The sequence below is a fragment of the Physeter macrocephalus genome, chromosome 17 (genome assembly GCF_002837175.3).
Source record: "Physeter macrocephalus isolate SW-GA chromosome 17, ASM283717v5, whole genome shotgun sequence".
Taxonomy (NCBI): domain Eukaryota; kingdom Metazoa; phylum Chordata; class Mammalia; order Artiodactyla; family Physeteridae; genus Physeter; species Physeter macrocephalus.
The window spans coordinates 6,087,048-6,103,025 of record NC_041230.1 but is presented as its reverse complement, the minus strand read 5'-3'; the positions used below and the strand labels follow the sequence as shown (position 1 = coordinate 6,103,025).

General features: G+C 47.5%; 1 protein-coding gene and 1 pseudogene across 1 annotated transcript in view; both read right to left on the bottom strand.

Annotated features, from left to right (window-relative positions):
• LOC102974505 (neurotrophin receptor-interacting factor homolog) overlaps positions 1-15,978 on the bottom strand; it is a 71,046-nt gene that overhangs the window by 22,136 nt on the left and 32,932 nt on the right. Inside the window, exons 9-10 of the mRNA XM_055078834.1 lie at positions 11,243-11,256; positions 3,121-4,245 (exon numbers count right to left, since the gene is read on the bottom strand). Of these exons, the coding sequence (XP_054934809.1) occupies positions 3,121-4,245; positions 11,243-11,256 (1,139 nt within the window). The remainder of the gene's footprint in view (positions 1-3,120; positions 4,246-11,242; positions 11,257-15,978) is intronic.
• Positions 1,350-1,855, bottom strand: LOC102974217 (60S ribosomal protein L32-like; annotated as a pseudogene).

The following is a 15,978-nucleotide window of genomic DNA, read 5'->3' as shown; positions in this document are numbered from 1 at the left end:
GCTTCACATTTGGACTGCAATTGTCTTGTACAATCTGTACATTTTCTCGAACAATTTGCTTACTTTGAAATCTCTGATTAACTTTTTTTAATTAGAAGAAACATTCCTTTTTCTTAAAAAATATTCCTTTTCCACTTTCAAAATTCTTTCCAGAGGTTTCTGTGATTTTTTTCGTGTGTGTGTGTGTGTGTGTGTGGCTGTCTTGGGTCTTTGTTGCTGCGTGGGCTTTCTCTAGTTGTGGCAAGCAGGGGCTACTCTTTTGTTGTGGTGCGTGGGCTCCTCATGGTGGCTTCTCTTGTTGCGGTGCACAGGGTCTAGGCACGCAGGCTTCAGTAGTTGTGGCTCGTGGGCTCTAGAGCGCAGGCTCAGTAGTTGTGGTGCATGGGCTTAGCTGCTCCGTGGCATGAGGGATCTTCCCGGACCAGGGCTCGAACCTGTGTCACCTGCATTGGCAGGCGGATTCTTAACCACTGCACCACCTGGGAAGTCCCAGTCTGCGATGTCTTTTTAATTGTGTTCTCAATTTCTCATGCTGCATGGATCTATCCATGATCTGAAGATCTTTCAGCTCTGGAGAAGTTTCCCATTTTCTTTCTTTCTTTTCTTTTTGGCCCAACAGTCTTACTTTTAATTTCAGGAAGTCTATTCTTTTTAAAAGAGCATCTTGGATTTATTTTTCATTTGCAATTATTTCTTGACTCATTCCTAGAATAAAACATTTAAAATATTTATTTCTTCTGAATATCTGTTCTCTTTGGCGGTTTTTTTTTTCCTGTTTTATCTTAGATTTTTTTAAAAAATAATTTTATTAATTAATTTATTTATTTTTGGCTGCGTTGGGTCTTCGTTGCTGTGCGTGGGCTTTCTCTAGTTGTGGCAAGTAGGGGCTCCTCACTGCGGTGGCTTCTCTTGTTGCGGGTCATGGGCTCTAGGCGCATGGGTTTCAGTAGTTGTGGCTTGCGGGCTCTAGAGCGCAGGCTCAGTAGTTGTGGCACACGGGCTTAGCTGCTCTGCGGCATGTGGGATCTTCCTGGACCAGGGCTCAAACCCGTGTCCCCTGCATTGGCAGGCGGATTCTTAACCACAGCACCACCAGGGAATCCCCAGATATTTTTTCATTCATGTTGGAGGCTTTCTTAATCTTTCACTCCCTAGCTCTCATGATATTGAAGAAGCTATCAGAAAGCAGAGGGGAAGCTCCACAGATGGGTGGGGCTGGTTTAATGGCACACTTTGCTTTAGGATTAAAAGGGTAAGAACCAGCTGTTAGGATGAAAGTCCTTGAAATGCCAAAATAAGGCAGCACTTGTTCTGGAGCATAATACACCAGATTCCCTAGTCCCTCAGACTTTTTTTTTTTTTGGCCGTTTTACGGTTTTATTAAACAAAACGTGCACACGAGCTGTCTATTCATTTTCTTCGCTGCACAGCCTGGTGTTGGGACTGGTGACTCTGATGGCCAGCTGGGCTGCTCTCCCCACAATGGCTTTGCGGTTCTTGGAGGAGACGTTGTGTGCAATCTCAGCACAGTAAGACTTGTTGCACATCAGCAGCACTTCAAGCTCCTTGACGTTGTGGACCAGGAACTTCCGGAAGCCGCTGGGCAGCATGTGCTTTGTTTTCTTGTTGCTCCCGTAACCGATGTTGGGCATCAAGATCTGGCCCTTGAATCTCCTGCACACCCTGTTGTCAATGCCTCTGGGTTTCCGCCAGTTCCACTAATTTTGACGTATCGGTCTGACTGGTGCCGGATGAACTTCTTGGTCCTCTTTTTGACGATCTTGGGCTTCATGAGGGGTCTGAGGGCAGCCATGATGCCGAATAAGAGATGGTGGCCACTTCCGTAGGCAGCGCTGAGGACCTCAGACTTTTTTTTTTTATAGCACATAATTCATTCTCTACTATATTTTTTGCTTACCCATGGCCAGATACTTAATGCAAGAGAAGGGAGAGCAAATTAGGAGTTTCACGGACCTTCAATGAACCCTGCTTTCCTGCTCCACTTGTCAGTCTACAGCTCTGACAGGGGGGCTGTGACCTCCACTCCTGCAGCTCACTCTTTGCAAATTCCTAGCTACAGCCTTTCCCACTCTGCATCTCCAGGCGATGCTCTCACCTACTTTCACCTTGCTCAAACCTGCAATAGTGGCCTCTCCCACTTGCTTCACCATTGATTTACACTTCAGCCTTTTTTTGAACATGCTGCTGAGTTGACCTTCTTAACCAACCATCTGTGCACATGATTTTATATGTTGTAACATTCTGTGTATATACTGTTTTGAGCCCTGTTTTCACTTCACTTGACATCTTTTGATTAGTCAACCTAACTGAGCAACAAACTTAAGTTAGAGCATGACAGAGTCCCTGAAAAATTCAGAGTCTACTTTTAATTCCAATATAAATCATTTTAGAAGACTTCCCATCATTAGTTTTCCTTCAATTTGTTTTTTGTTTATTTTTGCCACGCCACGCAGTGGGATCTTAGTTCCCTGACCGTTGATAGAACCCAGGCCCCAGCAGTGAAAGGACCAAGTCCCAACCATTGGACCACCAAAAAATTCCCCAATTTGTGTTTTTAAGTGCTGGTTTACACTGAACATGGCTGGCTTCAAATTTCATTTCCAAACACCAACTTCCTCATGCAATGGTTTCTTCTTGAGTGTTTGGGGCTCTGTGTAAAGAGTATCTTTCAGTTCCCCATCATTTCCATGAATGTGGAGACAACATCTGATTGAGTTTGGGTGGCTGTATGCACTAAAAAGATTACCTGGTGGGTACAGCTCCATTCTGAGTTTTCTAACTTCTGCTGAGAGCTCTGACTGAATGTTTTTCATCAGTGGTCATATTCATGACCTAAATGCAGAAGTATATAAATTTTAGTATACATACAAATCACGTGTGCTCCTTTTGGAAACTGCAGGCTCCTGGGTTTTACTGCTAGATATTCTGATGTAGTAAAATGAGGGTAAGCTTGGTAATATGCAGTTTCAACACACACACTCCAAGCAATTCTGATGTATGTGGTCATTAGACTACATTCTGAGAATCATACCTTGGTCATCTGATGTCTAGTAAAGAAAGTCTGGCAGTGAGCTTTTCCATCTTGATTATTCATAGGGTTTCTCTCCCATGGGTTTTCTCATGTTGAATAAGGGATGTACTATAACTGAAAGCTTTTCCGCACTCATTACATTCATAGGGTTTCTCTCCAGTATGGATTCTCTGATGCCTAGTAAGTTGACACCGCTGGCTAAAGGCCTTTTCACAATGATTACATTCATAGGGTTTTTCCCCAGTGTGTGTTCTCTCGTGTTTTGTAAGGGTTGATCGATCATTGAAGGCTTTCCCACAGTCAATGCATTCATAGGGCTTTTCTCCAGTATGTGTTCTCTGATGTTCAATAAGGCGTGACCTCTGACTGAAGGCTTTAGCACACATGTTACACTGATAGGGCTTCTCTCCAATGTGTATTCTCTGATGCACAATGAGGGGAGACCTCTGGCTGAAAGCTTTTCCACAATGACTGCATTCATAAGGTTTCTCTCCAGTATGTGTTCGCTGATGCACAACAAGCTGAGATCGCTGCCGAAAAGCTTTCCCACAGTCATTACACTCATACGGTTTCTCTCCAGAATGAATTTTCTGATGTGAAAGAAGGTGAGAGCTCCCAGTGAAGCCTTTCCCACACTGATTACATTCAAACGGTTTCTCTCCAGTATGAGTTCTCTGATGTTCAATAAGGTGAGAGCTCCCAGTGAAGGCTTTGTCACACTGATTGCATTTATATGGCTTCTCTCCAGTGTGAATTCGCAGATGCCTAATAAGCTGAGTGCTTCGAATGAAAGATTTTCCACACTGGTTACATTCATAGGGTTTCTCTCCAGTGTGAGTCCTTTTATGTGCAACAAAGTCAGAGCTTTGACTGAAGGACTTTCCACAATGAGCACAGCCATAAGGTTTCTCTCCAGTATGAATTCTTTGATGAACAGTAAGGTTAGAGTTCCACCTGAAAGATTTTCCACATTCATGACATTTATATGGTTTTTCTCCAGTGTGAGTTCGTTGATGCCTAATAAGTTTGGAACTCTGGGTGAAGGATTTCCCACACTGGTTGCATTCATAGGGCTTTTCTCCAGTGTGAGTTCTCTGGTGTACAACCAGGTCATAGCTCTGGCTGAAAGACTTCCCACACTGAATACATTCATATGGCTTTTCTCCCGTGTGTGTTCTCTTGTGTACAACAAGCTTAGAGCAACAGCTGAAAGATTTTGCACACTGATTACATGCATATGACTTCTTTCCAGTCTGAATGATGTCACAGTCAGGAAAAGATGAGGCCACGTGGAAGGCACCACAGTCCTCCTCACATCTGAATGGTGCCTCTCCAGGATCACTTATTTCAGTTTGTACAAGGCATTCATCGCACTCGTACTGACTTTCTCCAAAATTCATTGGCTTGTGTTCATTCAGAGACATGCTCTGATTAATGCTGTTTCCATCATCCTTACTGTCATTGCCATTCTCTGCTGAAAAAATTCTATTAAGAAAACGAAGGGAGGTACCACAGTTGAAAGAGTCACTACTGACAGTATAATCATAAGGTTTTTTATTTCCCGTTTCAACATTTGCAATTTTATTCAAGTAAATGCTCTGACAGAAGGCTCTAGCACTTTGATGATCTTCACAGGACTTCAGATAAGCCCAGTTTTTCTGATGATTAATGAAAACCGAGTTCTGTTTCAACCTTTTAACCTGTGAGTTGAGCTTATGGAAATGTGTTCTTGTGGGTAATGTCGGAGGTAGAAGGCTTAGACTCAGATAACTACCCCCTCGAGCAAAAAGTCTCTCTGAGGCAAGTACTGTTTGACTCAGAGAGTCCTCCTGGTGCTTCCCTAGCTGGTCCCTCCAATGCTGCACTTCTCCTAATGACACCAACCAGGGGCCCTCCTCCTGTACACAGTGTTTCATTTCCATGTGGTGAGATGGCTCTTCCACAGCAATACCCTCTTCAGAAGCTGACTCTTTCTTTTCAAGTGTAGTCTTCCAGTCTGAAAGAAATCCAAATTGCCTGAATTACTGGAGAAGCATTAGAAGGGGAGAGTGGGATGAAGGAGACCACCAAGTATGAGAGGTATCTCTGGGTTTGTTTCTAATCCATGGACTGTAATTTCATGCAGGGTGTGAAAGGAAGGGATGGCTCAGCAAAGAGGAAATCAGTGGTAAAATATAAAAAAGCAAGCAAAGATAATGAAGAGATGACTCAGGAGGACTGGTCCCCAAAGAGGGAGCAGAGGAATAAAATAAGCAGGGAAGGGTGAAGCTTAAAGGAGAAATTCACACAAAAAATTTGGGTTTGAAGGTATAAAGCCCTCAATCACCACAACAGATACCTACATTCTCTTTGCTGGGACCTGTCAATGATACCTTATTTGGAAAAAGGATCTTTACAGATGTGTTAAGGATTTGAAATGGGGAGATTATCTGGATGGGCCCCAAATGTTATCACAAGTGCGCTTATATGAGGGAGGCAGAAGGAGATTTGCTACACATAGAGAAAGCATTCTGAACACAGAGCAAAGAGATCTGAAGGTGTTGGCCTTAAAGACTGAAGTGATGTGGGCACAGACCAAGGAATCCCACAGCCGCCAGAACCTGGAAGAGACAAGGAATGGATTCCCTACTGGAGCCTCCGGAGGGAGCATGGCCCTGCTGCACCTTGATTTTAACTCAATGATACTGATTTTGGACTTGTAGCCTCCAGAACTGTGGGAGAATCAATTTGTGTTGTTTTAAGCCACCAAGTTGGTAATCTGTAATAGCAGTCACAGGAAACAGGATCTTAACATGTGCCTCAACCTTACGATCCACAATCTTAGTCTATCCATTTCCTGGTGCTGGATCTTGAAACGAGATCCCAAATACCAACACTAATTTAATATTCTTAATGCTCCATTTCTACCAACGCTTCAGGCTGCCCACAGAGGAAAAAAAAGGCCCTTTAACCACTCCAGAATTGATGTCACAGACTCCCCAGAAAAGTGCTGTGGTCCCTGAAGCAGGGTGCTTGGCCAGACTGGGCCACAAGTGGACTCCACCAGCTGGTGACTTCTGAGGCTCGATTTCCTTGGCAGGAAGCCAGGAATATGAATGCTTAGCTAACAAGGGTTACTTCGAGGCATAAATGAATCAGCATGTGAGCCTCACACAGTGTCTGGCACACGGTGCACTGCTATACATGGTACTGTTGATGTCGTCCCCCTTATTATTGTTCTAAAGGGGATTCCTCCGCCTGTTGAAGATACTGGGCCTTTAACAAAGAGTGCCACAGGCTCCCAGCTCAGGATCCTTGCCTGCGTCCTCCAGGATTCCCTTTTTACTTGTCACTTTGCCCACATACTGTCCTTTTCAGTCAGGTAGCCACCCACATCCAGTAATATCAAGGCCTTTGCCTAGGGTCCCAAGTTTCTCTCCCTGTGCCTGCCAAGGAGTTAAGTATCCTCCGTTTGGCAAAGTATGACCTACACTCTCCGGCTATCCTTTGATTTCCAGGAGGACGTTTCCCTTCTGCCCAACAAAGACCTTCTTTCCCTCTTGGGGAAGGTCCTTATCTATGCCCAACCCCTCCCACGACCAGCACTGTTCTCCTTCCCAAGACTCTGCTGTGTTCCTTTGGGGTGTTGACTTGGAATCTCTGATGATGAGAACTTTTCAAATGAAACAACAGCCCCATGAAGGTGAGTGAAAGGGTATTTGGAGGAGGAAAGGAAAGAAATCTTTGAGTGGCTAAGATACGTCCAAGATGTGCCTGGCTGTTGGAAACTGGGCAAAGGAGGTTAAAATTCTACAGTAGCATCTGCACCAAGATCTTGAAATGAGGAAGACAGATTGTGCAGGTCAGCAAGAAAGTAACATCTATGACAAAAGAGAAGAAAGACACTGCTGGTACACTAAATTCAGAATGATGTCATTTGAGAACCAAGGGTAAGTAAAAGTAGGTAAGAGTTCAGAAGTAAGAAATAACAGAAGCTGCAGGCAAGAGAGTAACAGGGTAAAAAGGCGCAGGAACACATGAGATAAATTAAACATCTCCAGGATGGGGCAAGGTGGTATAAAGGACAAACATGTTGCTTATTGCCAAATGAAAGCAGCCACTCAGCAAAGAACACGTACTGCATGATTCCAACTATAGGATATTCTGGAAAAGGTAAAACTACAGAGACAGTAAAATAATCAGTGGTTACCAGGTGTTAGGGTGGAGGGAGGGTGAATAGGTGGAGCACAGAGGATTTTTAGGGCAGTGGAACTACTCTGTATGATACTATAGTGGTGCATATATAACATTATATATTTGTCCAAACCCACAGAATGTACAACACCACAGTGAACCTAATGTAAACTGTTGATCTCTGTTGATAATAATTTATCAATATGAGTTCACTGACTGTAACAAATGTGCCAAAGAATGCAAGACATTAATAATAGGGGAAACTGTGTGGGGTGGGGTGGTATACGGGAACTCTGTACATTCTGTAAGCATGAAACTGCTCTAAAAAATAAAGCCTATCAATGGGGACTTTCCTGGTGGTCCAGTGGCTAAGACTCCGTGCTCCCAATGCAGGCGGCTGGGGTTTGATCCCTGGTCAGGGAACTAGATCCCATATGCCGCAACTAAGAGTTCTCATGCCATGACTAAAGATCCCACATGCTGAAACTAAGACCCGGCACAGCTAAATAAATAAATAAAATAAGAAAATAAAGTCTATGAATTAAAACAAAACAACAAAAGATCAGAAGCAGCCCAATTAGTCAGTATGATGAACATGTTCTAAAATAGATTGTGGTGATGGATACACATGCTGCAAATATACTAAGAGCCTTTGCATACTTTAAATGGGTGAACTGCATGGTATGTAAACTGTATTTTGATACAGCTCTAAAAGAAAAGAAGAAAAAGAAAAAATAATTCCAATTAGGCTGACACACAGGGTAGGAGGTGGGCCTATGGGATAAGGGGAGGTGGGAAAGCAGGTCCAGGAAGATTTAGTAGGAATCCTTCTGGAAGGCTTGGACGCACAAGTTTTTACCACACCTTGGGATCATCTTGAAGACATGGGAACGTCCAACGTGGAGGAGGGCTGATCACCCAAATGGCAGAGCAAAGACCAGCCTGAAGGGGAGGGCTGAGGAGCTTCCACCCTGGGTAGAAGTCAGGATGAGAGGATGGAGGAAAAGAGGGGGCATGAGGACATGGGAATGAGATGTGGCAGCAGGGGGGTGAAGACCAGAGGAAGACGGGGACAGAAATGAACCCACGTGTGACACATGTCCTGACGACAGCAACAAGTGTTCTCCGCGGGTGGGCTGGGCACAGAGACAGGCTGATGTGGATGAGAACACAGCTGCCTTGTTGGACACGAGGAGGCAGCAGAGAACACCAGAGCAAACTCCCCGAAAACGGCCTCCCTGCTCCTTGGACCTTAACCATTGGGCCACTGGCTTGTTCTCACCTCGGGGAGGTCCCTGCTCCACCCTCCATGGGTCCTCCCCTTGCTCCAGTCGGGCGATCACATCCGGTTTTGAAAGCAGAAGCCCTGGTCAACAGAGGAAAAACAGAGGGCTTGGTCTTCTGCTTGGTGACAGGTCCAGCCCTCACCCCTGGGGTCAGATGTGAATGGACTAGGAGGGCCCCCGCACCCTCCCGAGGAGATTTCCCACTCCCTGAACCACAAGCCACAGACCTGCTCTGGAGGTGGAATGAGCGGCAATACCAGGACCCAAATCTCAAAGGGACCCACTTCCAGCACGTTTTGGCCCAGCCTGGGCACACCCTTGAGATGAGCCACACTCTGGGTCCTGCGATGGGCAGTGCCTGCCTTACCCAGGGAGACCAGGTGACTGCAGGTCTCCAGAGTCACCTCACGGTACAGCATCCTCTGGGCCAGGTCCAGCTGTCCCCACTCCTCCCATGTGAAGGTCACAGCCACGTCCTTGAAGCTCACAGGTGGCTGAAACATCACTGGTGTTACCATGGGACCCTGCTTTCTCGACGAGGAGGTTGGGGGGGACAGGACAGTACAGGGGAGGGAGAACCCCTTGCTCAGATCAGACCCAGACTCAGGCCCGTGGCGTTTTCATTTCTGCCTGGGCATCTCATCTACCGCTGGTCACACCAGTGATCCCGATTTTCTGTTTGGGGAAACAACGGGGACCCCTCTTGGAGATCCCCGTCCTCAGCCTCTCTACAAAATCACAGATTGGAAGCCAGTCAGAGGATGCTCTAAATTAGGGGTCAGCACACAGTGGACAAATCAGGGCTGTGGTGTGTTTTTACAAGGCTAATGCCATGAGCTGAATTGTCTCCCCATGAATCCACATGCTGAAGTCCTACCCCACAATGTGACTTATCTGGAGACAGGGCCTTTACGGAAGTAATTAATGCTAATGGAGGTCATAGGGCAGGGCTCTAATGTGATGGGACTGGTGTCCTTACAAGAGGAGGAGAAACCAGAGGCCTCTCTCTCTCCCTACTATGTGGAGACATAGAGAAAGCACCACCTGAAAGTCAGAAAGAGTCCTCACCAGAAACCAACCCTGCTAGCAACCTGATCTTGGACTTCCAGCCTCCAGAACTGTGAGAAAACAAATGGCTGTTGTCCAAGCCACCCAGCGTGTGGTATTGTGCTACAGCAGCCCAAGTAGACTAATAGAGCTGAGAAAGGATTTTATGTTTTTAAAGGACTACATAAAAAAAAAAAGAATATGAGGCAGAAGCTGTATGTGGCCTGAAGAACCTACAATAGTCCCACCTGGCCCTTTACAGAAAAGGCTGGTCAAGCCTATGCTCAAGGGAGGCCAGGAGGTAAGGGGTCACATGCCCTGGCCTTGGGGGCCAGGCCAAGTTGGCCTCTCTGCTTCACGACTTGCTAGCTGGACACCTGGACGTGTCCCTGAACTTCTCGGCATGAGCTGCCCTGATGCGACTATAAAGACAGCCTCCTGCACCGGGGAGTCTCACAGGACATCAGTGCAACTGACCCCTGGCACCCAGGAAGCACAGGCAAGTGTATGGTGCTGGGACCCTGAAGGAGGTCAGGGACCCGCCCCCACCCGCCATGTGCTGCACCGTGAGCCGTCTAAGGGCGACTCTGGCTCTTTACGGGGACACTCTCAGCTGCCCTCCTGAGTGGTCTCAGCGAGGATCAATGGGCCCAGAGTGCCTGCATGTTTATGGAGGCTCAGCTCTGCCTGCCCTCAAGGGCCCACTGAGCAAAAACCACAAATAAAAAGTCTGAGGCAGAGACCTGGCCCAGGGAACCAGGTTTGTGGAGCTCCTGGCTTGTTCACACAGGGAGCCTGTAGACTTCACCCCAAGGCATTAGGGCAGCATTACAGAACTCTCCTGTGTGCTGGCCTGAGGAGTTGGGTGTTATCCTTGGACACATTTTACAGCCAAGAAGACTAAGGCAATGAAAGCGAAGGTCCCCAACTCACCTGAGACAGGATCTGCTGAGAATATGCCTCCATTTCCTCCTCATACCAGGAGAAGCTGTCCTGAAGAGGGCAGAGGTCCTCAGAAGGCAGGGCTGGGGTTGGGGGAACAATTAGGGATTCAGCCCCACCTCAGTATCTCCACGCTCCTGAGTCCATGCCCATCCCCAAAGGAGAGGGTGGCCAATGCCAGCTGAGGACCATCCCTTGGGGAGTGAGGGGCAGGGAGGTGGAGCGCTGACCACGTGTTCTCCCTGCTCAAGGCTCTGAGGTCAGCTGAGGTGGCCGAGCCAGCTTTCCAGTTGTGGAGAGGGCCAGTCTGCCTGGTCCGGGCCTGGGCTACACCAGGCTCAAGGTAAATGCCTTGAGGCACGTGCTGGAGTGTCTGAACCATGAGCCCAAAGATACACAGCAGTCCCTCAACACTCCAATAAAGGAGGGACCAGTTTTTCCTCTTATTTCAAGATACTAAATAGGGAGAAGTGGAGGCAGTGTCAAAACAATTAATCGTACAATTAAAAAATATCCCAATGAAACATCAGCTGGCTTCTAAAAATGGAGGTGGGGGATGGGGACAAGGAGGATATGAAAATCACCAGGAGGACAGCTAAAGGCACTCTGAGAGGCGGGTATCAACCTTCTGGAGCTGCTGGGTGCTGCCCCACTGCCTGTGGGCCACACCTATTATCCCCTGCTTTACTTAACACTGTCGTTGCTTCCCATACTCTGCCCATCTAGTATCTTGCCTGTAGACACGTGACAGTCCCACTGAGACAGCCAGGTAAAAATCCTCCCGAGTCTTGCCCCAAACCCTTCCCTATGTTTGACTCCCTCTCACCCTGCCTGTACCAAAAGCACACCCACGCCATGCACACACACAGATGTTCACCACACCTAAGAAGGCCGCTGAAGACTCTATATGATGCTACGTTGTTCTGACATTTCCGTCCATCCACGGGCAATCTCCTACTACCCGTGTCCATTTCCACCCTCTGATCCTCTTCTCCCTAGTCTGGAGAACACCCCAGGGTGAGGGCTGGGAACACCTCCCCTCCGCAGCCAGACTGCCTGCTTTCAAAGTCCTAGTTTCACCACGTGCCTCTGTAGGACTCTGAACAGGCCTCCTTAACCTCTCTGAGCCTCAACTGTAGACATCCGGGAGAAGAGCAGGCCCTGCCTTGTGGTCCTGCTGTGGTGATTATGTGAGCTGCAGTTACAATTGCTTAACATTGTGCTGACACACAGTAGGGGCACAGCAGATTTAATTATATTGGTTATAGTTGGACATAAAACTCCCCTTCTTTTCCTCATGCTGGACCCAGGAGGGGGCTGGTCTGGCAGGGGGTCCCTCTTTCTAGAGGCCTCTCTTTCTCCTTCCTTTTCTAGTTTCCTCTTTCCCTGCCTGTGAGGGGGTGGGGTTTCAAGGGCTGCCCCAAGCTTTATGTCCAGCCTAGACCTCCCTCCTAGGTTCCCTGCCACTGCCATTCCCTCCTCCACATCCAGCCATGCCTCTAAAGACTTGATGAAATAAAATTCATATTTTGGGCTTCCCTGGTGGTGCAGTGGTTGAGAATCTGCCTGCTAATGCAGGGGACATGGGTTCGAGCCCTGGTCTGGGAGGATCCCACATGCCGCGGAGCAACTAGGCCCGTGAGCCACAACTACTGAGCCTGCGCGTCTGGAGGCTGTGCTCCACAACAAGAGAGGCCGCGATAGTGAGAGGCCCGCGCACCGCGATGAAGAGTGGCCCCCGCCTGCCACAACTAGAGAAAGCCCTCGCACAGAAACGAAGACCCAACACAGTAAAAATAAATAAATTAATAAACTCCTACCCCCAACATCTTCTTTAAAAAAAAAAAAAGAAAAAAAATTCATATTTTATGGCAAGACAAGAAAAATTTAAACATAAACTTTTTCTCTGCTTGTTTGGGTCTCTTCCCTCCCATTTAGTGTGTATCCTTTTTCTGCATTAACCCTATCTCCTTAGGAGACAAACTTCCTTCTTTGTAAGGGGTCACAGTGACCCACTACTGGCTTTGTACTGCAGCTCTGGATTACATAAACTGTCAATTCATCATTTGATATATGACCCTTTGTCTCAAAAAGGTATATAACTGTGCTTTGATCTCTAGGGTGGAACAGTCCTCAGAGCTTTCTGAAAGACTATTTCCTGAGTTATAATCCTCAGGTTCGCTTGAATAAAATGTTCCATTTCTCGGCTTCCCTGGTGTCACAGTGGTTAAGAATCCGCCTGCCAATGCAGGGGACACCAGTTCGAGCCCTGGTCTGGGAAGATCCCACACGCTGTGGAGCAACTAAGCCCGTGCGTGCTCCACAACTACCAAACCTGAGCTCTAGAGCCCGTGAACCACAGCTACTGAGCCTGCGTTCCACAACTACTGAAGCCCATGCACCTAGAGCCTGTGCTCCGCAACAAGAAAAGCCATCCCCTGGGCTTCCCTGGTGGCGCAGTGGTTGAGTCCGCCTGCCGATGCAGGGGACACGGGTTCGTGTCCCGGTCCGGGAAGATCCCACATGCTGTGGAGCGGCTGGGCCCGTGAGCCATGGCCGCTGAGCCTGAGAGGCCCGCGTACCGCAAAAAAAAAAAAAAAAAAAAAAAGAAAAAAAAGAAAAGCCATCCCAGCGAGAAGCCCACACATCACAACTAAGAGTGGCCCCCGCTCGCTGCAACTAGAGAATGCCCGCGTGCAGCAACGACGACCCAGTGCAGCCAAAAATAAATAAATAAAACAAATAATTTTAAGTTCCACTTCTTTCTTAGATCAACTATGGCTTAACTCTATCATTGACAAGACTCCTGGACTCAACACAGCTGAGAGGGACCACGGATTCCTCATCTCTTGCACTGCGGCCTCCATCCTGGCTCCTCACTAGACATGGAAAGTCAGAGTCCTCCTCATTCTTTCTACTCCCTTGGCACTATCCCTTGCACTGAGTTATCCACTGCCTGATGCTTCTACTTACTGAGGCTCTGTAATCCAAACCCCAGCCCTCACGCACAAGGGAATTTGTTTCCCTGCTCTCCACACCACTAGTCCTGCTCACCAATACAGCCCCTTCTCACACCGAGCCCTTAACTTGGGGCATCACCAAACACAACCAACACAGGCCCCCAACACCCTGGTCAGGAGTTTGCCCGATGCCATTTGCTCTGCCAGGACTGCCCCTAATTCTTTGTTCATCTGGACAACATACCCTTTCTCTTCAAGTTGAATTCAAAGTCCACGTACCAGTGGAAGAAAACGTGTCCATGTCGTGGGGCTGGGGTGGCCTCGGGGGTACAGCGGACCCCCCACGCGGGTTCCCGGGCCAGGATCATCTGCGCGCGCGGGTAATGGCGGCACTTCCGGTGGGTGGCGGAAGTGCGCGCGCTCGGCGCAACGAACTACAAGTCCCAGAAGGCTGCGGGCTGCCGGCCGTTTTTCTCGCTTCGGTGGCAGTTTTTCCAGCTGCTGCTGCGGCCGTTGCTCCGGACGGCGGCGGCAGCGGCAGCGTCGAGGCCTTTGGTGTCTGGGCGTCGGCGACCCAACTTTTAATCTCTTACAACAGCTCGGGTTGTGGCTGAGAATGTTGCTCCTCTTTAGCTCTGCCCTTCCGCCCGGAATTAATGGACGACTCTGATTCTCCTCATGAGCGTCTGCGACACAGGTCGAGGGCGCGACGTACGCGTCTGAACCGTGCACGGCTTCGTGCTTTCCTCGTGGGCCTTTGCAATGGCCAGACCTGCCGTGGAGGGTGGTCCGTGGACCACCTGATGAGGACCACAGAAGATGTTTTTTCAGAGCCCGCTAGAGCAGGGGAGTCCACCACAGTCTTTGCGTTTGGCAAAGGCTCAAAGGCCGGCACAGGAGAGGGAAAACTTGACAGCAACAAACAGAAATGGCCTCAGGTGTGTCCTGAGTGTGGAGTATGGAAGTTGGAGGCCGGCTAACTAGTAGTGGGTCATCCTATGTGATTGCTCAGGGGAGCTTATCTGGCTTTCTCCAGTGGGTCGTAAGTGGGACAGCGGCAAAAAATAGGGAAGCTGGCAGTTAGTGACCAAGTCCTGTTTTAGGCCTGTTGCTACAGAGATTGTGGGTCAGAGAGTTCTGTTATATGTGGTCTGGCCATTGTTTGTGGGGCTAAGACCCACAGACCTGCTAACATGCCCTGGCTCTTCAAGAAGGGAGAGACCACAGGAAACCTTCCCAGGCCTGCCTTCTGGTGGGAACCACTCTGGCTCTACTTGAACCTCAGGCATCGTTAAGCTCCTGGATTGTGCTCTTGTGTCTGAGTTGCTCCTGTGACCAGTCTTTCTTGCCTTGACTCTCCTGGAGTTGACCTTGGTTGCTTTACCCAAGGCCATCGCTTCTTATTTGCACACTTCATACTTGCTCACGTGACCCTGTAATTTGTATATTCTTCCAGAATGTCTGGAACCTAACTTCCCAAAGGAGAGTCTTGATGGAGTGGTCTCATGCCTCTTGCCCTGTGATTGAATTAGTCAAGGGCATTCTGGCCAAGGAGAAATGACAAGTCTGCTGGGGGCTTCTGGGGCAGTTTCCCTCTCTCTTAAAAATGGACATAAGACACTAGTGTGTCCCCTTATATTGCTTCTGGACAGTGTTGTCTGCATGTAATGTATAGAAAAGTACCGCCATGCCAGCACCATGCGGAAACCAGCCCAAGAGGCAGTCAACATGCTGAGAATGGCAGAGCAGGAAGATGGAAAGAATCAAAGTAAGTAATGGGATCCTCCCGGAGTCACTGAATCAACATTGCCTATGCCCACCTTGGGACTTTTCATTATGGTAAAATAGACGACCTTGTTTGTTTTTATTACAGAAAATTACAAGAGTAAAGAGAATAGTATGATGAAACCCCATGCTTCCTCTATGCACTACTCAGCTTCATTTACTGTCAGCTTTCTGCTTTTTAAATTTAATCTATCCCTACCTGCTGTCAGCCACCGCTGGATGATTTTGAAGCAAATCCCAGACACATCATCTCACGCATAAATGCCTAAGAACGTATCTCTAAAAGATAATGAAATCCATGGAGAAAGTAAATTAGTGGTTACCTAGAGCTGGAGGAGTTTTAGAGGCGATGTGAGTGACTGCTAAATGGATATGTGTCTTTTGGCGGTGATGAAAATGTTCTAAAATTGTAAAACTCTTGAGTATATTAAAAAACCATTGAATTATACAGTTTAAGTGGGTGAATTGTACAGTTTAAGTGGGTGAATTTTATGTGAATGATGTCTCAATAAAGCTGTTAATAATCAGTACATAAGGTTACCAATATCTATCAGAAAAAAGATAGTACACCTGAAACTAACACAACATTGTAAATCAACTATACTCCAAAAATTTTTTTTTAATAAATAAAATGTTATAAAAAAGAAAAAAGAGCTAATGATGGCACAACTTCCTGGGATGTCTGAGCGATTGAAAAAAAAAAAGATATCACGGGAAAAAATGAGTTTAAATA